Genomic DNA, 25542 nt, shown 5'->3' on the forward strand with positions numbered 1-25542 from the left:
TTCCTCATTTCAGTCTTTGATCTCATTCTGTTCCATAGCACAGCTCTTCCACAGCCACATCCCCTTTCCTCTGCCTCGTTACCCTCCTCTTCCCAGGCCTCAGCTGGCCTCCTGGACAGTCACCGCTTTCTTTCATGTATGTTCCCCTTGTGGTTCTCAGGGTTATAGTAAAGCCCCAGTCAGGTAGCAGGTTGTTGTGTAAGTGCCAGGCACCAACAAAATCTGAGTCCGTGAAGCAGGTGTTTTTGAGCTCTCAGCCACATTTTGGATGCTGTTGACTTTTTCCAGGTACGTAGCATTTGAAGCTTTTTGCTGTCTAGTAAAATCCACATAGTTGCGTGATGCAGTCACATTTTGCAGGTGTTTTTTATATTAACAGAGCCAACCTATGTGTGAATGTATTTCCATTCCAGGCTAGATGTTTTCACTCAAATTGGCTTTCTGGCACTCTTCAGCTGACAAAGTGCTTGTGCTGAAGCACTAGACAAGGTGAATGGGGCAAGATCTTTTATTAAAGCTTAAAAATATGGTGTTGCTTTTAGTGAATGGTGGCAGTAAGACGTGATTAATAGCTTTTTTTTTTTTCCTCATAAAGTACTAGATCCTATTTTTCCAGTTAAGCAGACTGACCATAATTACCAGAAATCAAGCACAATAAGGCTTTAGTGTTTTTTTTTTTTTTTTTTTTTTGTTAGTTTTTTTATTTGTCCCCCCAGAATAGATAGGGATTCTGTATCATCTCAAAGAAACGCATCATTACTGGCTACAATATACCATAGTGTAAGCAATGCAATAAGGTTGTAAAAGGTTTTCCTTCTGCAATAATACAAGGCAGGGAAGTTTGTCTCCAGGTTTTTCAATATAAACACATTGATAAAGCTTGAAAATACTTTAAATGTACTATGCATGGGCCCTGTTAAGTCATCTTAGATACACAGTAGGCACAAAGTTCTTCAATAGTGTCAGTATAATGCAAGAAATACTGAACTTCAACAAAACAGTTGATTAGAGTCCTACATCGAGCATAGAACAACGGAAAACATTTGATTCAGTCTTGATTAACAAAAAAGGCAAGCAGGTACACAATGAGTAGCATGCTATGGGCAGTTCTACTCTGTTATCTAAGGTAATCTACATTCAGTCTTTTTCAAGTAGTGGAATAATTTATGCAGCTATATTTCCACTTAAAAAAAGTTGAAATAGCAAGAAGTTAAAGTTTTCCATGCCAACGTTTTCTGTGCTTAGCGCTCTTGAAAAAACAACAGCCATTTCCCAGAGGAAAATAAAAACTTTTTGAAATGTGATGCTGCTAAGGACCCTGAAGAACCCCTGAATGTAAGAGAAAAACATGTATATTGCAGCTGTTACTATAGATGGATATGTAAAAAATAATAATAATAAAAAAAAAAACGAGAAAACACAAACTGAAATATTTTAATCTCTTGGCATTGAGTGGTCTGAACTCAATGGCAGTGCCGGACTCGAACCCGCGGCCCCCCCACACGCCGCGTTCCCGCGTGCCGCAGCCGCCACCCCGCCTCCCATTGGACCATTTCAAACACACGCCCCGCCGCGGCGGCCAATCGGCGCGCGCCCCCGCCTCGGAGGCTCTCGGGAGCCCGAGCGGAGCCGAAGCCGGCGCTCGGGCCCGACGCGGCTCCCGCGGGCATGCGCGGTAGCGGCTGGGCGGCGGCAAGGGCGCGTGCGCCGCGGCGGGCGGTTAGCTGCGGGCCGCGCCTCCGCCTTGCCTCCCGCGCATGCGCGCTGGGTGGCGGCGCCGGGGCTGGCGGCGGTGGGGGGCGTCGGGCCTGAGGCGCTCGCTCCGCTCCCGTCCCGGTCCCGTCCCGCGGCCTCCGCGCCCGTCCCGTCCCGTCCCGCCCCGCCCCGTGCGCAGGCGGCGGCCCCGGGAGGCGCGGGGCCGGGAAGGGGCCTGTAGGGGCTGCTGTAGGGGCATGGGGCGCTGCTGGGGCCGCCCCCCTCGGCGGGCCCGGCGCGCCCCCGGCCCCTGCCCGCGGCGCCGCCCGCGGGGCCTGTAGGGGCGGCCGCAGCGCCCCGCGCCCTGGGGAGCGGCGGCGGCGGCGGCGCGGGATGAGGAGGAGCCGCGGCGGCCGGCGGCAGTGAATGGGCGTCGCGGCGGAGCGGGACGAGCCGCAGGCGCAGGCGGGGCCGGGGCCGGGGCCGGGGCCGCGATGGCTCAGGAGAAAATGGAGCTGGACCTGGAGCTGCCGCCGGGGAGCGCCGCGGCCCCGAGCGACGGGGGCGGCCTGAGGAGATCCAACAGCGCCCCCCTCATCCACGGGCTCAGGTGAGCGCGGCCCGGCCCGGCCCGCAGAGCCCTCGGCAGGGCTGGGCCCGGAGCCCTCGGCTGGGGCCTGCGGTAAAGCTGTGGAAGTCAAATGGGTGCTTTCCATGCGCTGGAGATGGCAGTACGTCCAGTGGCACCGTGTGGTTCTAAGGAAAGTGTGGTTCTAAGCATACCTCAGAAGGCTGCTCACAAAGCCTTTTCGTTTTTTTCTCCCTGCAGTGACAACTCGCAGGTTTTTCAGCCTTACGTGTTGCGAACTCGCAGGAACAGTACAACAGTTATGAGCCGTCACAGTATGGTAAGGAATCTCAAGCATGTTTTGTTTACACCTAGCAAGAAGTAATTGGGCTGGAGAAATGAAGTTAAACTTGATTTGTGCTTGCTCTAAGCGTCAGAGAGAGATTCCAGACTGCAGAATATGCATTTTTCACCTGCAGCTGCTGCCTACAATAAAACAATGCTTATGCATTAGCTGCATATCCCCAAGAACGGAACAATATCAGGAGCCAGGATTGATTTCTGGTATTAAGTAATATCTTAATGTTAATTTGGACCTGAACACAGATAGGAAGAGAAAACTGCTATCACGATTGAAAGTCTTGAATGGTTCTTTTAATTTGTTGTAAAAACGGAAGAGAGGGATTTGCAATGCTCCATTGACCTGTTTTTTTTCATGGGGCTTTTTTTTTTTTTTTTTTTTTTTTTTTTTTTTGCAAAGGCTGAACATTAGACATCAGAGAATCATATGAAGAAGAGTTTTATATCCTGGGTGATATTCTGCCTCTTGTTATATAAATCTGTTAGCATACAGTAGTGAACTTACTTGATTTTTCAAAGATGTTATGTTTCATTTTTCTCTCTGTCTTTATTGTCAGCTTATGCTGAGCCATGTGCTCTTTTCTGCTATTTTTTTTTTCTTTCTCATCCAAGGGTAGTGAAGATTAAATTGTTTTTCTCAAAACCTGTGGAACGTGAAGTCCTAAAATATGTGTTACTTCTGTGTTTTTTATCTCGTTCAGAAAAAATGCAGTGGAGTTTTAGTTCAAAGTCTTTTGTTATGAGGTATGTTTAAAGACAGACTGCAAAACTTTGGAACTCAAATAGTAGGTGTCATGTAGGCAGACACGTGGGCATCCTGAGTGAGAACTGTTGGCTGTATGTGGCACTAGCCAAAGGTTCAGAGGGATTAGATGCATAAGATACTTTGCAATTGCAAAAGTAAAGGTTTACAGAATGCTCTTCAAGATGGAGCTGAAATGCTCTATAAAAGTAAGCTGGTTGAGTAAGTTAGTACAGGGGTCTGTCGTCTTATTCTAGACAGTAGGGAATTAGATAATATTCTCAGTTTCATTTATAATCCCTCTCTTGCTTAAATGGCACATACAGCTGTTTGTGCACTTGAGATACTAAGAGCATGCAACTCTGAGATCAGCACTGCTTGCAGAGTGACAGAATGAATTTGTAAGTAGTAAAACTAGTCTTTTGAAGGTCAGTGTTTTCATTTTGCAACATTATTTGAGTCATCCACATGAAGTTGTACAGCTCATTTTTAATTCAACAAAAATGTAGGTGTATGGGTGGATGCAGGCTGTTGGTTTGCGATTTAATCGTGGTGGCTGTCACTTTTTTTCAGTTGCTGTCATCATCTCCCATTCGTATTCCTAGTAGTCGACTTCATCAGATCAGAAGGGTAAGTGAGGTTTTTAACTATATATTTAGTAACAGAATGAAAAGCATTTATATAATACTGAAATACATAATGTGAGTTTCTTTCCTATTGAATTTTTCAAGTATTAGAGTAAACAGAGCTAAAAAAGATTTAATTTCAACACGGAAGTGTGGTTGCAAGGCTTATTGTTGTCATGTTTCAACTACCTTGCATTTTTGGAGTGCTGTTTCCTTAAGAGAAATGCTGAGGTAGGCTTATAGCAGTTTTTCTTTCTGGAGGGCTTCTATTGTCCATATTTCAATTATAAAAGCAAATTACTGAATCGTGAGTAGTATTATAAGTACCTGTGATGAACAGATGTTACATAAAAACTTAAAATGTTTATCTCCTGCAGGAAGAAGGAGTGGATTTAATGAACAGAGAAACAGCACACGAAAGGTGAGTGTTATGGAAACAAGATGATAAAATAGTCAGTTATCCTCTTTGTAGCTACTGATGGGATTTTTTGTATTCTAGGGAAGTGCAAACAGCAATGCAGATAAGCCAATCATGGGAGGAAAGCTTGAGCCTGGTAATCTCTTTATAGATGTTTCATACTTAATTCCACTTCTACGCTCAACTGATGAATTTAAGGGAAAGAGAGGAGTAACTGTGGAAATAATCTCAGATAAACCAAAGTTCATCTGTTTTAGCTCTTTTGCGTACTTGGCCTAACAACTTTATATGGAAGGTTGTAGCTTGGATTCTAAGGTAATGTCTTGTGCAACTGTGAAGTTTGAAACTTTTGTATTTACAGAGTGACAATGACTTGGACAAGTCTGAAAAATCTTCCTCCCCAAAGAGAATAGACTTCATTCCAGTTTCGCCGGCACCTTCACCTACAAGAGGAATAGGAAAGGTAGGATAAGTGAAACACCAAACAGAAAACACATCTTTACAGTTCACCTTCACTGAAAATTCTAAAATGTGAAACTTCACAGATTTAAAAACCAGCAATGACAAAACCCAACCCAAATCCACATATTACTGTTTTCTAATGATCAGATGCTTATCTTAGAGCCTGTAGAGTTTAAGCCGTGTGCTAATTCTTTCACACTGCGTGTTTTCACTTGCTTCTATTTGCGTAATGTTTGGGTGGTTAGGATTCTGGTTCCAGGGAAGTTAGAAGAGGTCACTGTAGTAATCGTATACAGACATGATCTTCAACCGCATAATTGGGGCGTGCTGGGGAAGAAGCACCAAAATCTGAATGTATTGTATGTGGAGAGGAAGAGATTAGGCAAACAGCAGAAGCTGCAGATCTGTGTGGTGAGGAGGAGTAATATATGTCCGTCAGTTATGGAAAGGAAGGCATAAACTCACTGAAGGACTCAGCTCAAATTTGGGCATGCTTAATTTGCACTGAAGACTGATAGCAAATGCTGGAAAAGGAAAAAGGTGTATCTTGGGTAAACTACTTTTTTTTTTTCAGTAAGGATGGGAAAACTGAAATGTTAGCACAGAAAAAATGGTAACTGTGTTTAAAGGTGGGCTGCCTGACCTTGTTCTCAGCCTTTTTTTGTGGTTCTGCTTTTGTACTGCTAATGTTTTATTGCAGTGCTGTTCCTAGTATAACACTAGTGCTGAAAGCTCATGCTGTACCTTTGGAATAGGAACTGTATAGTAGTAGTGAGCTTGAGAGAAATATTTGTGTGCTTAGCTCTGGGTATTCACAGGCTAAGATCAAATGAGCTACAGTATCACAGAGCTAAATAGTCTGTTCCGCTCTGGCAGATTGTATTAAATTTTCAGGTATCTTGAGTAAACTCAGCTGGTTTGCATAGCAAATGTGTTGGAAAAAAGTAAGTCCTGAGTACTGTACTGCTATTTCTAACTGTAATGGGAAGAACAGAAACAACAGTTTTATTTAGAAAACAGTCTATTTAAATTTTGGATTTCATATGGTTTTGAATTTCAGATTAATCTGAGCAGTATTGCATTAGCCAGTGTATTTTTTGCAAGTTGAGTTTTAATTCCTCCAAGATTCTGTTTAATCATTTCTGCCTTATTCTGTTACTAAGTTTTCTTTAATGGGGGGGGGTATTTTGATTGGGGGAGTGACACTTCAGTATTTGAAAGGGAATTCTGAATCATGTTTTTGTAATTTATTCTGCAGCAGTGTTTTTCACCATCATTGCAAATGTTTGTGAGCAGTAATGGATTACCTCCAAGTCCTATTCCCAGTCCAACAAGGCGATTCTCCAAGTAAGTAACTTCTGAAAGCAACAGGTATACATTGGCTTAAATTCCAAGGCTAGCATAAAGATGGTTAAAGCTGATGCCAAAGCATTAAAAGAGGCTTCATTTTTAGAATAGCTGAAGCATTGCCATGTAAAAATGCTTTGCAGGTTTATTTTTTACCAATGGTAGCTTTACATGAGTGTTCTTACAAGAATCTGTGTCGACTTTAAACTAGACTTTGTATCTTGTGAGGAAATTCCTTGGCCCTTCCAGTGAACTTGATTAATTTGTCGCTGTATCAATTTCATATAAATATTATACTGAAGATAAAAATGGCTTGAAGTGAGCGTGTACTAAGAGAAGGAGAAGACCCTAGAAAACTTAACAAATTTTCTGTGGCAGATAATTTGCTCTAATAGGCAGCACTTCTTTGCGTATTCAGATTCCCTAAGCGTTCCAGTTGTACAGGAATAGCTTTAACAAACATTTGATATATGGTTGTGTTGATTTGATGCTAAGTATGGTGGTGTTCAAACTTGGAACTTTTACTATCAATATTTTCTCTAGCAGGAGGAGTCAAAGTCCAATCAACTGTATCAGGCCTAGCGTTCTTGGCCCCATTAAAAGAAAAGGTACGTGTATTTACATTGTCAGATGCTTTAGTATGGATGTAGGTTTGCAGCGGGAAGATACATTTTTTGTTGTTTTCCTGTATATATAATGTGCTTGTATCCATGGTGAACTGGAATTTACCAATTGTAATTTACAAATACAATGTAAAGTAGTTAGTATAAAATACAAGAATGAAAAACATTAGAACAGCTACTGCTTGAAAGAGGCAAACTTTATTCCACATCAAATTAAATGTTTGTGAATATTTGTGAGCCCTGGCATTCCTAAGAGTTACCACTGTGCGGTGCACACCCTTCAGATCATCCAAGGAATGTTGCTTATCATGCAGTATCTTCTAAACTTAGTACTGAATGTTTGTTTTTACTCTGAAAGTTCAGAAGGTGAGAGAGAGATGAGTGCAGGGCAGATCAGTGTTATTTTACAGAATCACAGGATGGTTGAGGTTGGAAGGGACCGCTGGAGATGGTATAGTCTAACCCCTGTGCTGAAGCAGGATCCCCTAGAGCACATTACCCAGGGTTGTGTCCAGATGGCTTTTGTATGGTCTCCAGGGCAGGAGACTCCACACCTTCCCTGGACATCTTGTTCCAGTGCTCAGTCACCCTCACAGTAAAAATGTAAAGCCTTCTCCAAGCTGAACAGACCTGGCTCCCTCAGTCTTTCCTTATAGATGCTTCAGTTCTGTATAATTTTAGTAGCCCTTAGCTGGACTTGCATCAGGAGCTCCACGTCCCTCTTGTACTGAGGAACCTAGAACTGGACAGAGCACTCCAGTAGAGGCCTCACCTTTTGCTGAGTAGAGGGGGAGAAACACCTCTCTTGACCTGCTGGCAGTGCTCTTCCCAATGCCCTCCAGGATACTCTTGGCCACAAGGGCCCATTGCTGACTCGTGTTCAGCCTGCTGGCTGCCAGGACTCCCAGATCCCTCTCTGCAAAGCTGCTTTCCACCCCCAGCTTGTACTGGTGCTTTGGGGCTGGGGGAGAGAGTATTCTTCCCAGGTGCAGGATGCTGCATTTACTTGCCTTTGTTGAATTTCAAGAGGTTTCCTCCTGAATGAAGAAAACTGCATTCTTTATTGAAAGTCGTCTGCATTAAGGATATTCAAACTACATCCTAGAACAATTATGAATTTCTGTGAATTTTAGAATCATTAAAAAATGTACAAAAATGTATGAAGCTCAGTGATGAACAGGGAATAGATATTCATGCTGTGATGTTTTACTTAAAATAGCTTGTGTACAGTTGTAAAATGTATTAAAAACAGAACAAAAAGGGCAGGCTTTCCTCACCCTGTCTGTGTGCTCTGGTGGAGCATCTTCTACAAAGTGGAGATACAAAGTTTTTACTGGACATATCAAGAAATAGTTCAAAATGTTACCTAATTTTAAAATATCTAATCCATATAAATGAACCTAATTTATTTTCCTAAATGCGTCATGCATTTGATAACATTTCACTGCAATAGGGAATTAATACTAATTGCACTGTGCAGTGCAGGTTTGTGAAGTTTCAAGTGTTGCAAGTGTTACTTTAATTGTTGTTTTGCATTTTTTTCACTTACATGTAAGGCCAAGTATTGAATATCTTTTTTTTTTTTCCCCATTTTGCTTGATGGAAGTTGTCATTCTTTCCCTTAAAAAAAAAAAAAAAAAAAGAGGGGGTGGGGGATTGTGTGTTAAAGGAAATAAATATGGGGTGTTATCAGTCTTGCATAAAATGAATGGTAGTAGGATTCTGTTGCCTATCATAAATATATACTGTTTAACTGAAATGCTTAGCTTCTGTCAGATTTTCAAACTAACACTGCAGCTGCTGGTAGGTAAAAAGACAAAGTTATTTCCGTTTCCTATGTTTTTGCTGCCAAGCTGAAAATTGAAGTATATTGTAGCTGAGAGGGTTTTCTTTTAAGCTTGTTATCTGCAAGTTCTTGGTATTTCAAAATGTCTATTATACAGAAGCTATTAATGAGCTAGCTCATTCTCAGGGCGGATTATACTAAACAGACCTTATGAATTCTCCCCATCATGTTTAATCTTTTTAATGTCAGTAGATGATTACAGGTACAAAGTCTGATCCATGATGAGTAATTGGAAATGCATACACATGCTCATTTTTTTCTATTCAGCTTTTATGTAAAAGTGTACATACGTTTAAGTATTTGTTGTACTCAGGAGAGCGAAACCGTGTACCAAGCTGGCATTTCTATTTCTGTAATCACTAAGAACTTTAATCTTGAGATTTTGGGATATGTCTGTTGCCTTATCTCAACTGCTCACTTAAAATTAAGCCACAGTAATTAGTTTGCTTTAGATTATTTTGTTTGATTGTAGTCTGAACTTAGCTTAGCAAGTGCCTGTTTTTGTGTCTTTGAGATCTTTCACTGTAGCCTGTCAGATACTGCCAGAGCATTAGTTAAAGAATGGACTAGATGATTAAACAACAGCTAGCATAAAATTAATGTCTTACCTGAGTGCTTGGTTGACTGAATTAGAAGACTTACCATGTCATAAATGCCAGCTTGCTCTATTATGGGACAAACTTCTCTCTTACTATAGACAAATATTAAATGGACATTCCAGAGACTCGAGTAAGTTTGATTATTTGCACTATTTTCTTCAGGTGAAATGGAAACTGAAAGTCAGCCAAAGAGACTTTTTCAAGGAACAACCAACATGCTTTCTCCAGATGTTACACATCTGACAGATCTCAGTTCATGGTAAAATATTGCGTGCCCTAAATTGCCAAACCAGGGAATGTGCATCCATACAAATCTTTCCATTCTTCAGAAAAAAATATTTTGCTTATAGCTTGCATATACGTATTACTGGGAATTCTGTGATAGTGTAGGATGATAATGTTCCTGTCCATTTGATCAGTTCTTCCTGAGCAGACGCTAGCCTAGACTTTGTGTATCAAAACTGTCATTCTGAATATAGTCATTACAAATCATGATTAGTTCATTAGCAAAGTTCCTTCATCTGAAGATGCTTCATCATTTCAGTATTTTGTAGGCAGTGACTGTGTAGTATCTGTGGCACTTACCTGAATACCTAGATAATGTGTATGTGAATGGTTGCTGCAGTCACATAGTTCATATTGACAAGTTCAAGATTTTTAGTGTTAAGTTTGTCTCTTTTCTGATTTATGTCTCCTTTACGATTATGATCATAAAAAGCTGAATATATAGTCAGAAGTCAGATACTAAGTATTCTAAAATATCAACTCCGTATTACTGTAATTTCAATATACCTATGGAATTGGGACCTAGAAATATTTCGTTCATTTTACTTCCAGCTAAATTACAAAAGCATCTTTTTTACAAGCTGTCTGGAATCATGTATCAAGACTTCAGAATCCAAACAGAGTAATTCCTTACTTAAGAAGGAAAAACGCATTTCATAATCTTGCTTTGAGTAGTGTAACATTTTAAAAACATAATAGCTAATTAACGACGTCTATGCTGCATTGCTGATTAGATTCTTATTCTTTCTTTCCTGTAACCTTTTTAAGATTTTGCTTGTTAGTTGTCATCTCCTTTCTATAACTGATTAAAATCAGAGTAGTAATTTATTCTGCATGTTAAAAAAAAAAAAATAAAATTCTGCTCCTCGTTCCCTTAAGGAGCATGAATATACATATAACATGCTACAGAAAACAAGGAGTCTTCAGGGCTGCCGGTCTTGGAGTAAAGACTGAGTGGTAGTATATGTCTCCTACATCTTTCCTACGAAGGAGAAAAAGTACGTTAGCTTTGTAGACAAATTCATGATGCCTGTGTTACTAAATAACCATTTTCTTTTTCCTCAGCCTGTCTTCAGACATACTTGATGGGAGTAGCAGCAGTGTTGGCTCTTCATCTGATTCACTGACTAAAGGCAGCATAACCACGGAGTCTCCAGTAACGTGTTCAAATTCATGCTCTTCATTCATTTTGATGGATGATCTCTCACCTAAGTGACTTAATGAGTTCCGAGTCAGTGTTTGGCTGTGCTGTTCCCTTACTGTACACTCGTACAGAGAAATGAACTCTGATCCTTGAACCGTTAACATGAGGATTGTTACATGGAAAATTAGTGTAACTGTAATCCTTGGCAACTTTCCAGTGATTTTGATTTATCCATTTAATGGACATTGTAGACCATATTAATGTCTGGTTTTGCGGATTTATTTTTTAAACAAGATGTCTGCTCAGATTATACTAACTTCTTGCTTTCAAGAACTTGCATACACTTTTTGATTCCAAGATAGGTATCTACCTATTAGTGTTGCAATTTTTAGGAAAATACTTCTATTATTATCGTGGTCACTATGTCTAGGGAAATAATTTGGTTCGCAAGGATTTGAAAATACTAATTTATTGTCTGGCACTTCAACCATTAAGTAAAACTATTCCTGCTTTTTTTTTTTTTTTTTCCTTTATTCACTAGCCTCAAATCCTTTTTGCAGAAGGGAGAAAACAAATTTTTCTTAGTGCTGCTAGTCACTTTTGTTACAGGAGACCACAATGGGTCTGGAAATCTCACTCTATTACATTTAAAAAAAAACAAAAAACAACTAACGACTGCCACTTTTGCCATTGGTGAAGAAATAACAATATTCTACGAATGAACGTGATTGCAATAGCTGCATAGTTTTCTCCCCAGACCCTTCGTCCTACGGACTATATGAAAATACGGTCAATAATCAGCAACATTTGGCCAAGGAAAATTAATCCATGCCTCGATCTAAGACATACAGTGCAGATAACTAAGTTATTTAAACTACTGTGTAGGAGAACATGTATGGCACCATCAATGTCTCCTGTGGCATTGAGGTCACAGGTATTTTTGTGCCTTAGGGGACATTGTTACAGAATTATGGAATGTAAACCGGGGTGGGGGGGAGGGAAGTCCTTTGTGTACAGCTTGTTTATAGAGTGCTTACCAGATTCTGTCGTCAATGCTGCTTTCCTTAGCGTTCCTTTCCAAGGTGTGTGCTCCGTTGCAAGGTGCTGTGGGCAGTCCAACCACGCTGTGAGATGGCAGCCTACATAGTGACTTCTGAAGCTGCTATATACAGCGTTTATGCCTTCGTAATAAGCAGGGCAAATGGCAGAGCGAACATTCGGTTTGTAAGGAGAGACCTTAAAATTTAGATTGAATACAAGCTCTGCAAATTTGTTTGGCTAAGGAGTTACATTTGGACTATGACTAGTCTTGATACAGTACTTTGGTCAGTCTGAGGAAAGACAATAGAGATTTTACTTTTAAAAGACTTTAACGGGGCAAAATAAATCCGTTTGTAATCTACTGTGTTATGCTATTTATTATTTATAACTATGTAAAAAGTCTGTGGTGATGAATTATAGTATTTTTTTATGATTGAATAAGTTTTTTATGTTCGGTAATTGCTGGCTGGTTTGTATTTAATACGCAACATTGTCTGCCAGAATCATAAGCTTCCATTTTTGAATGTTTGTAACATAATTGCTTTTGTTATCTGAAAGTACAACTTCTGATCTTTTTGAAAGAAAATAGCACTGAATTTAAAGTAAGATTATGTGCTTTAAGAGTGAGCACAATCTCTGGCAATATTGTCTGGCTAAAAAGGGGAGGGGGAGAACCATAGTTTTTTCTGTTCTGAAGAAGCCATTGAGTTTCCAGAAGACATGTACATACCAGATTATTTTCTAAAGTGTTTTCATTAAATTGTAAGAAGTACCATAATGGGCCAACAGTGGCACTATCATTTGTATTATCATCTTCACCTGTGGAGCATTAGTTCCCCACCTCAAATAAATGTGCATATTGTAAAATATTGTCCATTGGTGCCATTTTTAAACGAGCTCTACAGTATTGAATGTTAATTTTATTTGTATATGCACAGTGCTATTTCTTGAACTTTTGATGTCTTAAATTGCTTAATTATTTTTTTATTCATGCTTGTATCTTCTCTGCCTTTTTGATGCTGAAAGAAGGCTGCTTTTACATTTGCAAAAATATTGATAAACAGTCTGTGATAAAATTCAATCTGTTATCTGTGCCCCGGTTTCATTATATTGTCCTTTTACTGGTTCTGTGATCTACAAATCTGAACAAGGGGTGGTGGAAGGGGCAAACTTATTGCATGCTTTCTTAAAACTGAGAAGATCATAGCTATCGCTTATTTTTGGCTGACTTACCTGTAAAATTGATGTATCCCAGATTTGTTTGTTAGTGGAGAGTCTTATATAAGTGCTGCCCTTTGTAAACATTAGAATGTAAGCTTCATAAAGCAAACGCACAAATAATGGCTCTTGTTACAGCATTGTTTTAGTGTTCTGGCTATTCTCCACTCTTCAGAAAGCATTGCTCTTTTATAAGATATATGTATATATATAATACACACATGCTTTTTCTGTTGTTTCAGGATTAAATGTCTTCTTTTTGTAATCGTAATAGGTCCCTTCTAGGACCGTATTTAACACAACTGTAATACCACTTGCTCATTTTAAAACTAAACAGATGAAGTCTTCTAATACTCTAATAGTTGATATTTGCACCTAACTGCATGTGAGTTTCTGCTGCTTACAGAATTGATCTTTATTGCAGTGTAAAGGCTAGTACAGCACAATCTGACTAAAACTGAAAAGTTGCATTTCTGGATTTATTAACTGTCTTGTCTGTAACTAATTAGATATCACTTTGGGGAAGAACACCAGCTGGTGCTGGTAGTCAGCTTTAACAGATAACCACTGACACAGCACTGTTTGGTTTTTTTTTGTTGTTTTTTTTTTTACTTCATCAGACTTACTTGTGCTGAATTGCCATAATGAGTTAAACAGGAATATGAGAATTCCTGTCTTTCTTCACTTTCTTTTTTTTTCTTTTTTGAAATAAATCATTAATGTGTATGTACTGCTGAGAATCACCAGTGATGATTCCTTCTAATGTTGTAACTATTGGAAAGAAAGTTAGGATACTAGCAGATATCTGTGTCATTCAAGCAGCATTTTAGATGGCATATTTTTGATATGTTAACTAGCACAGCATTATGATGTTGGTGTTTGTACAGTTCATTACAACTAGACTAGCACTGCCTTTATACCTGAAGTATACTGACTCCTCTTTTACCAGGCTTAAAATGGTGAAAGGGTTTTACAAGTTGTTTAGAGAGGTTAAAAAAGAAAGAAAAAAAAGTCAACTGTGGAACTGTGTTTTGATAATATCAAGTGTTCTGAATCAGGAAATGGATTGCAGTATGCATGTTTCATTCTAATTCATTGAATTTCATATTGGGCCCAAAAGCCTGTGTTTAAGGGGCTGTTTTTCTGACTGTATGTGATTAAATACTTTCTCCTACAATTAAATTTAATTAAACTGTCAGTGGGTGAGGATGTAAATCTGAGTCCTGCAGACTTTATTGGAAAAAGTCATCTTTAAATGCACAAGGAAAGCTATACTATATAAAATTGGTAAAGTGGAATTTTTTTAAATTTCATAAAAATACTCATTTTAATGACTGGAAATGCTGAAGGCATTTTAAATATAAGACTACAACTCTAGGCAGAACCATGTTGGGGACTGTATGCAGAGGTTAACTTGAACAGGCTTAGGCAGATTCAGGACTCTGTGTGTACTGGAATAGATAACTCTTGGGAAATTATTTTTTGCAAATATCCACATTCTTATCTGCAGATCTGAATAATATACTGTGTGACAACAAAGATGAAAACTTCTTTTTCATGGAGGAATTTCATCTGCATAAAATATTCCTGGTAGTTTCATAACAACAACAACAAAAAAGCTTTGCGTTAATATTTGTTCAAATATTTCATGAAGTCATTGGACAGTTTCATTTGCTTTTTTGGACTAAAGGCCAAGAAATATTTTCAGAGCTATACAGACTGCCTCTTGTATTCCAAAGTTATTATATAAATGGCAACAGTCCTTATTAAGAGTGAAGGGATTTGCCTACTATTCAATATTTCAGTCTTGAGATTTAATAAATATTTCTTAGCAAATTTGGTGATGATTGTGAAATGGATTATTTAAAGTACCAGATGATCCAGTGAGCTGCCGAAGGCTGTACCAACTCCTTTGACCATAAATTAGAATCTTAGCCACAAACTTAGACCTGCTTTATCCAACTAATTTTCAAATAAAAAACAAGTATTGCAAGCAGCTGAGACTTCTATGAGGGTACAGGCTATTCAAACTTAAAGGAAAAGACTCCTTGTCAAATCTAGGACTTTTTTGTTCAATCCATCCCCAAAAGAAAGCTACGCCTGCCCATCAAAATTCGGTTAGCCCTTCTCCTACTTTTATGGCCATCTTTGGAGAGGATGTGGGATTGGTGATCGAGCTTCTTTAAGGACCGGTTATCTAATTCATGACTAAGACCTTTGTCATCAAGGTTAAACCAAAAGTAGATGTTATTTTAGGGCAGGCCTGTTTTCTGAGGAAGTAAATAGGCTGCAGAGCTGGTTGAAGCGTGAGAGCCGGTACTTATTTCCTGCTACAAATGAAGAGTCTTCATGTAAGCAGGTTATAATGACTGGGGCTGCTGGCTGGGCACTACCATTCCCATAAATACAAAGGCACACAACTTCCACTTTTAACTCGTACATGTACCTCAAGGCTATCCTTTTATTAGCGTGCTGGGCACTTAGCGGAAGTCTCTTGTTTCAGTCCAAACCATTTTGCATTAAAGCTGCTTTTTATTACTTGCTTTTAGATCTGAAAGCCTTTTGATATGGGGCCTATTGGGCCTCGGTTTTGAGTCTTGACTGTGACAAATGTGCCAGGGCCAGTGTTTCCTTTTTAAACATAGAGCAATTTGTTTTGTTCTTACATTGTCAAGTCGAAATGCAGAGTAGGTAGGCAGGCTCTTGCTATTAACGAGGAATGTGTGTTAGCTTTAGCGATCATGGAAGACTGGTGTTTTAAAAGAAATAAAAGCTAAAAACACAGAACAAAGAAATACCTATTTTTAGTAAACCAATTTGGCTGGTTTGATAGCAGTCTCTCTCTCTCTCTCTTTAAACGTAGGAAGTAGTGTTTTGAACATATCCTTAGTAACACAGCAACAACATCCAGCATGCTTTCACCCCCAAATGCTTCTCTGTCCTGTGAAGAGGAACTGAGTGCTGAAAGACCACAAGTTTTGTTCATTTACAACAGACGGAGGGCATGGCCTGCCTCAGGTCTCTGAATAGCGCTGTGGTAACAATCCCCTATGATTCAGCAGGCCCGTTGCTGACACCAGGCTGTCTAGCGTTCCTGTCTGAACCATCCAAAAAAAGCATCATTTTCAGCTATAATAATGAGTCTGACATCCTTAGTCTCCCTTATTTTATTTCTGAGGAGCATCAGATTTTACCTCTTACACAAACACAATTATCATTTGCTGTTAATTGCCATACGTTGACTTTCTTACCAAATAGCTGTGGTAAAATTCCTGGTGGACTTTGTGGGTGCTTGTTTGTCCCTCATTTTGGGGTATAACAGAGTTTGGGATTTTTGATTATTTTTCAGATAATGAAATGTGTGTCTTCTGGAAGAATTATCCATTGTGTTTTAATTTTGCAAGGCATTTGGTTATAGTTTATGCAGAAGTCTGTATAAAAGTAACTCATATTTAACAACATGAGTCAAATGAATCTTGGAGACAATGACACGCATTTGTTTTGTCAGAAGTTGACTGGATTAACCCTTGCATCACCTAATCAAATCTCCTGCATTCTGCGGCAGTCTCCACCACTTGGGAACTTTCCCCAAAATAAAATGAGTTGGCAGAAGTGCCAGGCTATTATTTGTATTGGGGTAGTTTATAATGCAGATTACGAAAATCCTATTGTGCTAGAACAAAAAGACTTTCCTTGCCCCAAATAATTTGCAATTTAAATTTGTCATGAGAACTGTAATAGTTTATCAATGCAGTGCATGACCAATAATTCTTCCAGTGTGGAAAAGCTGGAATCTGCACAGGTAAGAAACGGGTGGTATCGCTGTGGGCAGGAGTATGATTAAGAATGCAACCAAAGTTAACTAGTCCAGAATCCAAATTGAAATTTTGTAAAAGGCCTCTTGCAAAGCAAACTCTGCTCTCTGAACACCTAAAATTTAGGGAAAAATTCAGCTAATGCCATGAATTTAACAGCTCAGTCTCAACCCTACCTAAGGGCTGAAATTTCTCTACTATGATCAGAACTTCCCAGAATTTGGAAGACAAATCACTGTGACAGGGAGAAGTAAAATAAAACGTCTCTGTGCCTATGATGCATGAGTACTGGTTTGAAAAATGATAGAGAACAAAGTACAGTGAGTTGGGACAAATGTGCTTTAAATAAGTCGAGGATGTGCTACGTATAGTACGTGTAACATCTTGTTCGTGTGCAAGAACAGACTGTGAAAGAAACAGCTTTGTTTGTGTGGGAGAAGCAACATCAAAGAGCTTGAAAGAACTAGTACTGTAATGGGAAACAGTTGCCTTTTGAGGACTCTTACTGCTGCTGGTCACTTTTTTTCCTGTTAAAACCTGGCAACACGAGCAAGGAGCAGCCTGGGTAGGTTGAGCCAGGTGGGCACCAAGAGGGGTACAGAGGGAGCTCTGGGTTTGTGTGCTGCCACAGCTCCCCATCACCCCGCTTCACGCTGAGTTTGCACCAGCCTTGAAGGTTGCAGTTGTGTTTGTTGGCTGGCTGAAGCAAAGCTGGATGTTCAACTTGTCTAGGAGCAGTTACCAAATGGGACTGCCAGCTTCCAACAGGAGAGGGTACGTCCTAGGTGTTAGTGGGCAAAATTTGGGGGGGGGGGAGGGAAGATGAGAGGGAGGCCGAGGGAGTTCCTACATCTCAATGGGACAGAGGTGCCCAAAGAGCAGACTGGAAAGCAGGGGGGACCTGGCAGGACCAGGCAGTGCAGAGAGAGCAGCCCGGTGGAGCAGAAAGAAGAATGCCACCCAGCAGGAAGAAGAGGGCAGGGCAGGAGCTGGTACACCTGCATGGTATGGGGGAAGCGATGGCTCTGCTGTGGGCTGTCCTGGCTACGCTCCTGGCCAGCAGAAGGCTCGTGCTGAAGGGCTGTGTTACACCTGTATGCAGACATCTTGCAACTTGTGCACATCAGGGCTTATTTTTTGGAGAGTATCTGAAGTTTTTCATCCTTGCTTTGCATTCACAACAAGAAACCTAGCGTGAATGATACTGAAGCATAAGCGCCAGCACACGCACTGTGCATCTGACTGCGTTGGGCACTTTGGACCAGAAGACGTGAGAAGTTAATGGTTATTGTATGACCACAGGATGGCGTATCGTGGCTTGCAAAGCACGGGATGGTATTTAATGAGCAGCAGTTATTTTAGCTGAAGTGCGCCTAAGTTGAGTTCACCCTGCAACCCCTGTTGCTAGAAGCTTCTATTGTTTTCTTTCTTTTCACTCAAATGTAACCTCCTCCTTTCAGTGTAAATAAATGATAGCTTTCCAGAGTCAGGTTTGGACTTCATTGTACTAATAACATTAAAACTGATAAAAATGAAAAGATGGAGCTCTGATTATAAGAAAGACACATTCTCATACTAGAGGAGAGACTTTGATCAAATTTACTGACAACCTGAAATGAATGAAAGACCCTACTCACAGCAAGAGAGCTTTTCTAGGAGTATATTGCATATTGGCTGTTTTCCCAGCCCTGGGAAGTCTTTCAGAAGCATGCTGTGGCACATTTCAGTTAGTTTTAGTGAATTGCAGTGTACAAGCTGGGTTCTTTCTCCTGAAGTGCTGATGCTGCAGCATTCCCGTCAGACCGCAGGCAGCAAGCATCTTTCTGCTATTTCTCTATGTGGGCACATACAGACCTGGGTCTTGGAGAATTTACAGCAGCTTCAGCTTTGTAACCTACAGTGCAAGGGGAATGCCTGCCTGCACGGAGCAAGCATCCGACCGCACAGCTGTGCTCTGGTGCTGTGTCCAGGTGAGTGCTTGGCTGAGGCTGGCTGGAGCACGTCTTGGTGTCTGCTGCTGCTTTTGTCATAGCTTGGGTTCTTTACTGAAAAACAAGATGTGACAATAAGCATGCATCAGCCTTGGGCTGCGTGCTGGAGAGCTGCCGACAGGATTGCAGCACCAGGCTGGAAAGGTCCTGCTGCTGCCCTCCCGGCTCGGCAGTCTAACCCAGCCGGGTGAGGAGGTGGGGGGAGATGATGGTCCTGATCTTCACAAAGTGCTTTGAAATCTCTCCCTAGCAAGTGCCGTGCGAGGGCTGAGTACCATCAGCACCGTTGTTGCTGGGGGGTTCTGGTTTTCCCCCGGCTCAGCGCCTGGCCCTGTTGTGCCTGTGCTGCACGTAGCTTTGACTTGAGTTGGGAGCGGTTTCTCTGCTCTTTCATAGTTTGCCTTCTCCTTCGCACGTCTCCAACAGGAAGTGCAGATTCAGCAGGCATTGTATGCTTCAGCAGCTTGCCAGCTGCCTTGCTGAAGCTAATTCACAATTCAAGTCACTCCTGATAAGTTTGCAAACAATGTGCAGTGATTTCTGAGCTAGATAGCAGCTGAGCTGGACTCCTCAGTTTCCAGCGTGGCAGCTGAATGAAGCTCTGCATTTATTCTGTAAAGCTGGTGGGTCAAACTCGGTCTCAGACTTAATGCTTTGTGCTTCTCTGATGTTTCATACATTTCTTATTTGTCGGGGAATAATTTTAAATGAGTGTCATCATTATTAACAAAACTCTCAACCGAGTGTGTGGAGGCACAAAGGGAGCAGATGGTCAGAACTGGTTTAACAAGAGCTAGGAATGGAACCCAGGAATTCTGACTTGCAGTTTACTTCCCACTTCCCTGACCACTGGAAAACTCTGTTACCCCCGTTGTGATGCACTGAATCTGGCCTGGGAATAGCTCCAGTGAAAACAGAAGGGCAACATTTTTTTTCTTAGGTTAACTTCACATGGCAGCCACTGAAAGCATGCGCTGAAGAACGTGCCCAGAGGAAGTTTCTCCACGCTGGTGGCTCACCAGGCTGGGCAGGAAGCAGCAGGTCACGGTTAGATGTAACTTACTTTAAAGATGGTGAGTGAGTGGTGCAGAAAACGTCAAGAGAAAGCATGGTTCAACAGCCAGCAGGGGAGCATGCAGTCCTGTATCTCAGTCCTTATTCCATGTACTGTCTGTTGGTTCACATCCATATACCCAAAGAGACGGTCTGCCAGAGAAAGGTTTGTAGGTGAGACCGTGCCCGCTTCCAACCCATGCACAACTCTCCCTGGAAAATGGGTTTAGTACAGAACATACACTATTTAATCTTACACAGTATGTTTTTGTGAAATGAAATCCTCCTGATTTTATATCTCAGCTTGGCAAATACTAGTTTTTTTTTCATAAGTATGTAAGGTCAGTAGTCTCAAGTGTAGCCACCTAGAACTGTGTCATGGATTTGACCATTTTGTGAAAAAAATCACTACAACACTTTGGCAAAAGTAGGAATATGTATTGCTTCTACTAGATAACAGCAGGATTTTGTTTGTGGGTAAGCTCCTGGAAGCTCACCTTGGTGCATTTTCCAAAGGGCATGAGCTCACGGCATAGGCAGATTTACGTTTTGAAGTATATTTGTCATTGTGCCATATGGTGGTGTTTTGTTGTGTGTGGTTTTTTTTTTTTTTTCACTCCTCCTTTAGGATTGGAATTGGAAATTCAAGCTAGAGAAATGTGAAAGCAATTGGGCCTAATCCATTCCTGTTGTTACTCCTTTTGTTTTCACTGGAGTTACTCCAAGGCTGAATTCAGCATATGATGAACAACTTGTTCTCCAAAGCTGGAACTTAGGGGAGAAGGTTTTAGGGATGATCACGCAACTCTAAGGCTCCTTCTCAAACAACTGAAGCCGCCACAAGAGGGACAATATATGGTGAGTTTGGGTTATTGAATTTAGTGCAACATTCTAGTAATAAGCCCTCTAGTCATAATAATACATTATTATCCATTAGAACAATTACTTGAATGAAACCCAACTGCTGGCTCGCTTAGATTGGATGGAAAAATCCTAGTTGTTGATCTCAATTGCCAGTTAGCTTAACAGATACTAACCACGAGCAAGCGACAAATGGCTCTGAGCCTGGAAATCCTCCTCCCGCTTCCCCTTCCTCTCACCTTGCCTGGAGCCAGCTCCTCCAGCATTGCCACTCATGTAATGCTGCCTGCTCTTTGTGCATCAACCATCTCAGCTGCAGCCCAAGTCTCCAAAGAACTTACAAGCTCTAGGTCTGTTTTGGTTAGTTGGAAAAAAAGAGAGTGCTACAGACCATGGTGAAACTGCATGTTACCAACCCGAGTCAGTGTTCTTTGTCTGTTTTTTTTCTTTTTTCTTTTTTTTTCTTTTTTTTTTTTTTCAGGAGTGGGGGGCATTTCTTTTGAAAAGATGAAACTCCTCACAGATCTGCAAGGGCAAACCAGTCCTTGCTGCCGGTTAATTCCTCCTGCATTCCTGTGAGCCACTGAAAGGATCATAGCAGAGACAAGATCCCCATGGTAAAATTAAGCTTTTCTTTCCTGGAGAAATAACCATTAACATCTCTCTGGCTCACTCTATTTCATTTACTTCCTAAACAACTTAGATCACACAGGGCTCCAGGAGGGGTGCACTGCTTGCAAAGAAAAGGCCTGGATGATTTTCTCCATTTAAGAGAGTCTTGTGAAAGTTGTGCTTCCTGCTTTTGCCCAGAGAGGAGGATTTATACCAGATGCTTCTGCAGTCTCCGCTGTGTGTGACTTGGAGGGTGGAAGATGCACCACGATTGCCATGGTTGGGAGGTCAGAGCAGCCTGCTGCTGAGCAACCTGAGCCCTGCCCAACAGAGGGGAAATCTCTCTGCCCAGCTGGGCCCTGCTGGTGCTTCTTGTGTCAGCTCTGCCCTGCTGGGGGGTCCTGGGCCTCTCTGCAGCTCTGCTCGGGCACAGTGCCACAGCACTGGCACCTCCCTGGTCTTGCTGAGGTTGGGCACTTCTCTGATACCCTTTGGCTGTCATCCTCCTTCCCTCTGCTTTGTGTCTGACACTGTGTGGGTGCTGGCCGCCCTCCCTGCTGCCTCTCCCTCCACACCTCTCCTCTTGCAGGGGTCCAGGCTGCAGTGTGCACCACCTCAGCAGGCTGCCCTGGCTGTCACTGCCCAAGGGTGGTGCAGATACACCAGGAAAGGAAGCAGCACTGCAGAAGGGGTATTCACAGTGCTTGTGACGGGTGGCTGGAGATGGAGGAAGCACTTCTCCATGTTTTCTTCATACAGTTATACACTTAGTGAGGGGGGAGGAAGGACCCTTGACTTTTACAAATAAAGTAAAGCAGTTTCCAATCCTACTTGCTTTGACTTATTTTCTCCACGACAGAAAATACACTATTAATAAGCTGGTCGGTGTAAAAATTGATGAGATGCTGCTCTGCTTAGATCTGAGGAGGTTTTAGGGAGAAGGCAGAAAAAATGATGCATTCCATGCAGTTACTGACCTCAAGGCTCAGTGGAGAAAATGCCAGAAAGCCAAGGAAAACAGTAGGAATAGTTAAATCTTACAAACCACAGCACGGAGGGATTATCACACCAAACCTTGGTTAAAGTTCACATAGCAAAGAGGATCTCTGGCTTCCTAGGAACTACAGCTCCTACTGTTTGTCAGATGTGCTGCTCCAAGACATAATCACTTCCCAAACTTCTCTTGGTCATCAAGAGCACTATACTTTGGGCCAAGGCTTTCAGAAGACTTCAGCACTAAATCAAGCGTGTTACTGCTTAGCTTAAGCACAGGGAAGGAGAGGCTGTATTTTCCCGTCTCCAGCTGTGTTTCTGCAAGGCACCCCAAACCAGTATAACTATCTGGGTTTGCACATGTGCTTGATGGATCTTAAAGGTGGGACCTGCTCAGCCTCCTGGGCACCCTGGCTGAAACAGGCCACCATGCCAGTCTGCTTGTGCTCCGCTTTCTGCTCTGAGCTGGGACTGTTGGTGGCAACACTATGCATTAGGCAGGAAAGTTGGTGCTTGTGCTCTGTGTGTTGGAGGAGGGTAAAATCATACGGAGAGCCTGCACACCTTGCCTTCTCTGGGAGCCCTGCACCAGGTAAGACTTCAGGCTTGTGCCTCCAACCCTGTTCTGCTCTCATTTTGTCTCTTCTTTGGGTTTTTCCTTCACTTCCCTTTAAGCATTTGGTTCCCGGAGTTGGAGCATCTCATCTTTCACTTTGAAACTCTGTTCCTTCTGGCAATTGAGCCACCAGGGAACTGCAGCTCCTAAAACATCAGAAACTAGAAGGTTTTTTAAAAAAAAAAAAAAAAAGTAAAAAAACGTATTGTCTTAATTCATGGAGGAAGTGGATTGTAACTCATGTTCTCAAATGCTGTGGTTAGGTGTTCAGCCCTTTTCTCCTGTAAGCTAAAATTTTATTTGTTTTGCCCTATGAAGTATTTGCCTGAGGACTTTCTTCTATTCCCAGATTAGCAGTAATGCCTGTGGAGAGAGGCTAATTGCTCCTTAAAAAACAGAATCAGATCTGGGTGGAGGACACATATGCACAAGCAGCCTGGCGTGGAAAGTGGGGGGATGTTTTGGATGTTTTGCCTCCTCAGGAGACACAACCCCACACCGTACTCACTCGATCCAGACACGAACTTTCCTGACACAGGGAAGTTTGGGTTCTGAGTTCAGCTGAACATCACTTTCCAGATGGGCGTCCATGCCTCTCCTTGAACCAAACTGTGGTTCAGTCTGTGCCACCGAAGCACCAGGTTTCTCCCTGGATGCTCTCCCTGTGCCCCATGGATGCTCCCTGTCCCCGGGGTGCTGTGATCAGCTGTTCTGGGGCCGCATGTCAGACCCATCTGCAGAGGTTGCTGGAGAAGCAAGCGGCCAGTGGTGCACCTCTGGGCCAGGCCCTCCCCTGGCAAGTGCTGTGGATTTTTTTTCCCTTAAACTGTGCTAACATGCACACCCATGCTCCAGGACCGTCGAGGGCTGCTCCTCTAATCTCCCCAGAAGGATTAGTGCTGCTGGAAATCATGAGGGCTTGGACCAGCTATCAGCTTTATCAGGAAAGCTTCTTTCCGGCCAAGCCAGTGAGAGCTTTGCTAAGCGGGAATCTTGGGTTGAAGCTGCTCTTCTCATGTTTCACAGATGGCCTCAATGAATGATTTACTAGGAGAGTAAAAGATTAGCCAGATTCCTCCAACTGCATCTCGAGTCATATAAAGCACTGGATTTTATTGGGGCCTAGGCAATTCCTAATTCTTTAGCCTCATTAGGCTGTTTTACAGTGACTAATTGCCCTGCGCTCCCTTCCCTGGGAATCAGGTGTCTCCCAGTGGGGAACCCACGCTCCTCACACGAGCTTCTCCTGCGGCTGTGAAGCAGCCGTGCTGGTGAAGGCTTCTCCATGTGTGCAGGTATCCAGAGTGACCACAGGATGTTATGTGTCTAGTCGCAGTTTATTGGAGAGGTTAAAATCCTTCTGGGAGAGAGATGGTAACGGGAATACTTAAAATATGCAATGAGGTGTTTCCATAAAATTATCGAAAGCTTTGCAGAATCTGCCTCTGGAGAAGAGCCATCACTGGAGAGTTCATGCCAGCCATGATTTGGGTAGGGCAAAACCTATTGCTTTAATGCTTCAGATAGTCTCCAGGGTTCAGATGAGCTCTTCTGGGGGAAGGGAGATTGCCCCATGCTTGCCTGTTCTGAAGTTTCTCACATTTTTCTCTTTTACACTTGGCAGCCAGAGCTCCGCGTCTGACTCTCCATGGCAATTCCTACAGAGTTTGGCTGTTTTAAAGGACTGCAATACTGATTTAGACATCCAAATTGGAAAAGCAGTGTTTAAAGTGGACCTATTTTTTCCCTGTAGAGTGATACTCGTTAAAGATCTTTGTTAAATTATTTACCAGTGGTCTTGCAAGATCAACAGATCTTTCCATTTAACCACTTGCATGACTTCCATCATGCTTTTTATCCCTTTCCCCTAAATAAAAAGGAAAGCCATCACAAAATTGTGACTAGTACCACAGTGTGATGGGATGTGATGCAAAACATAGCTCTTTCCTTTCCCCTACCCAAACAATATTTCTGCAAACTCTCTAGAAACGTGCTTCCAATATTTTCTGTTTATTCGGTGCCTTATGCACAGCTGAAATGTCACACGGGTCTTTGGCTGCACTGTTTGGCTGCCCACAAGTGCCGGTTCATATCTTCTGAGGTCTTCAGGCTTTAGGGAAGATTTTGCTGGTCCTCCTGCACCGTGTGGAGCCTTAGTGCCTGGATCTGGCCCCATCTCCCCAGCTGAGACCGCTAGAGGGCTTGCTAGGATGGATTCCCTATTTCTATAGATACATGAAATGCACACGCCGTGAAGTGTACAGCAGCATGGGCATGTGCTGATCTCATGTAAACAGCCCTGGGTTTATATCTGTCAGAGACAAGAGCTTGGAGATTTGCTGTGAGGAATCAATTCCTAGCAGGAATGTTTAACATATTTGGGTTTTAGCCAAGAGTCTGAAAAAAGAGGGTTTGTGTCTCCCTTTCCCTCTGCTGTGATCTCCCTACGTGCAACACTAAAAGCTACTCAGGAAAGAATGACAAGAAGAAACAGCCCTGCCAGTCTTGTCCCCAAGGCATCAAATGTCAAGATGCTCAGTCTGCCCAAAAAGCACCAGGATAAAGGAATTTGTTATGTTTCTGATCCGTGCATTGCTACTTTTCTGCATTAACTGGGGCTGAACCTC

General features: G+C 42.0%; 1 protein-coding gene and 1 long non-coding RNA gene across 5 annotated transcripts; both read left to right on the forward strand.

Annotated features, from left to right (window-relative positions):
* Positions 1-1822: 1822 nt before the first annotated feature.
* On the forward strand, positions 1823-13212 carry LOC311444219 (P2R1A-PPP2R2A-interacting phosphatase regulator 1-like; the record flags this gene model as incomplete). Of its 3 annotated transcripts, none has more annotated exons than XM_084535197.1 (10): positions 1824-2305; positions 2525-2603; positions 3939-3995; positions 4369-4412; positions 4491-4545; positions 4771-4872; positions 6130-6218; positions 6765-6826; positions 9449-9545; positions 10637-13212. In XM_084535197.1, the coding sequence occupies exons 1-10, from the start codon at positions 2190-2192 to the stop codon at positions 10785-10787; spliced, it is 852 nt and encodes a 283-aa protein (XP_084391323.1). In that variant the 5' UTR covers positions 1824-2189. The 3 variants fall into 3 exon arrangements, with proteins under 3 accessions (XP_084391324.1, XP_084391323.1, XP_084391322.1); XM_084535196.1 differs by having other exon boundaries at positions 1827-2305; positions 6762-6826; XM_084535198.1 differs by lacking the exon at positions 10637-13212 and having other exon boundaries at positions 1823-2305; positions 6762-6826; positions 9449-9549.
* Positions 13213-18547: 5335 nt separating this feature from the next.
* On the forward strand, positions 18548-24900 carry LOC311444177. 2 transcript variants are annotated; one of them, XR_014697690.1, is made up of 5 exons: positions 18548-18759; positions 19721-19853; positions 20462-20691; positions 21176-21311; positions 21896-24900. It is a non-coding gene; the product is annotated as an uncharacterized lncRNA (long non-coding RNA). The 2 variants fall into 2 exon arrangements; XR_014697689.1 differs by having other exon boundaries at positions 21176-24900.
* The last annotated feature ends 642 nt before the right edge of the window (positions 24901-25542 follow it).

The sequence above is a fragment of the Aythya ferina genome (genome assembly GCF_964211825.1).
Source record: "Aythya ferina genome assembly, chromosome: 13".
NCBI classification, from domain to species: domain Eukaryota; kingdom Metazoa; phylum Chordata; class Aves; order Anseriformes; family Anatidae; genus Aythya; species Aythya ferina.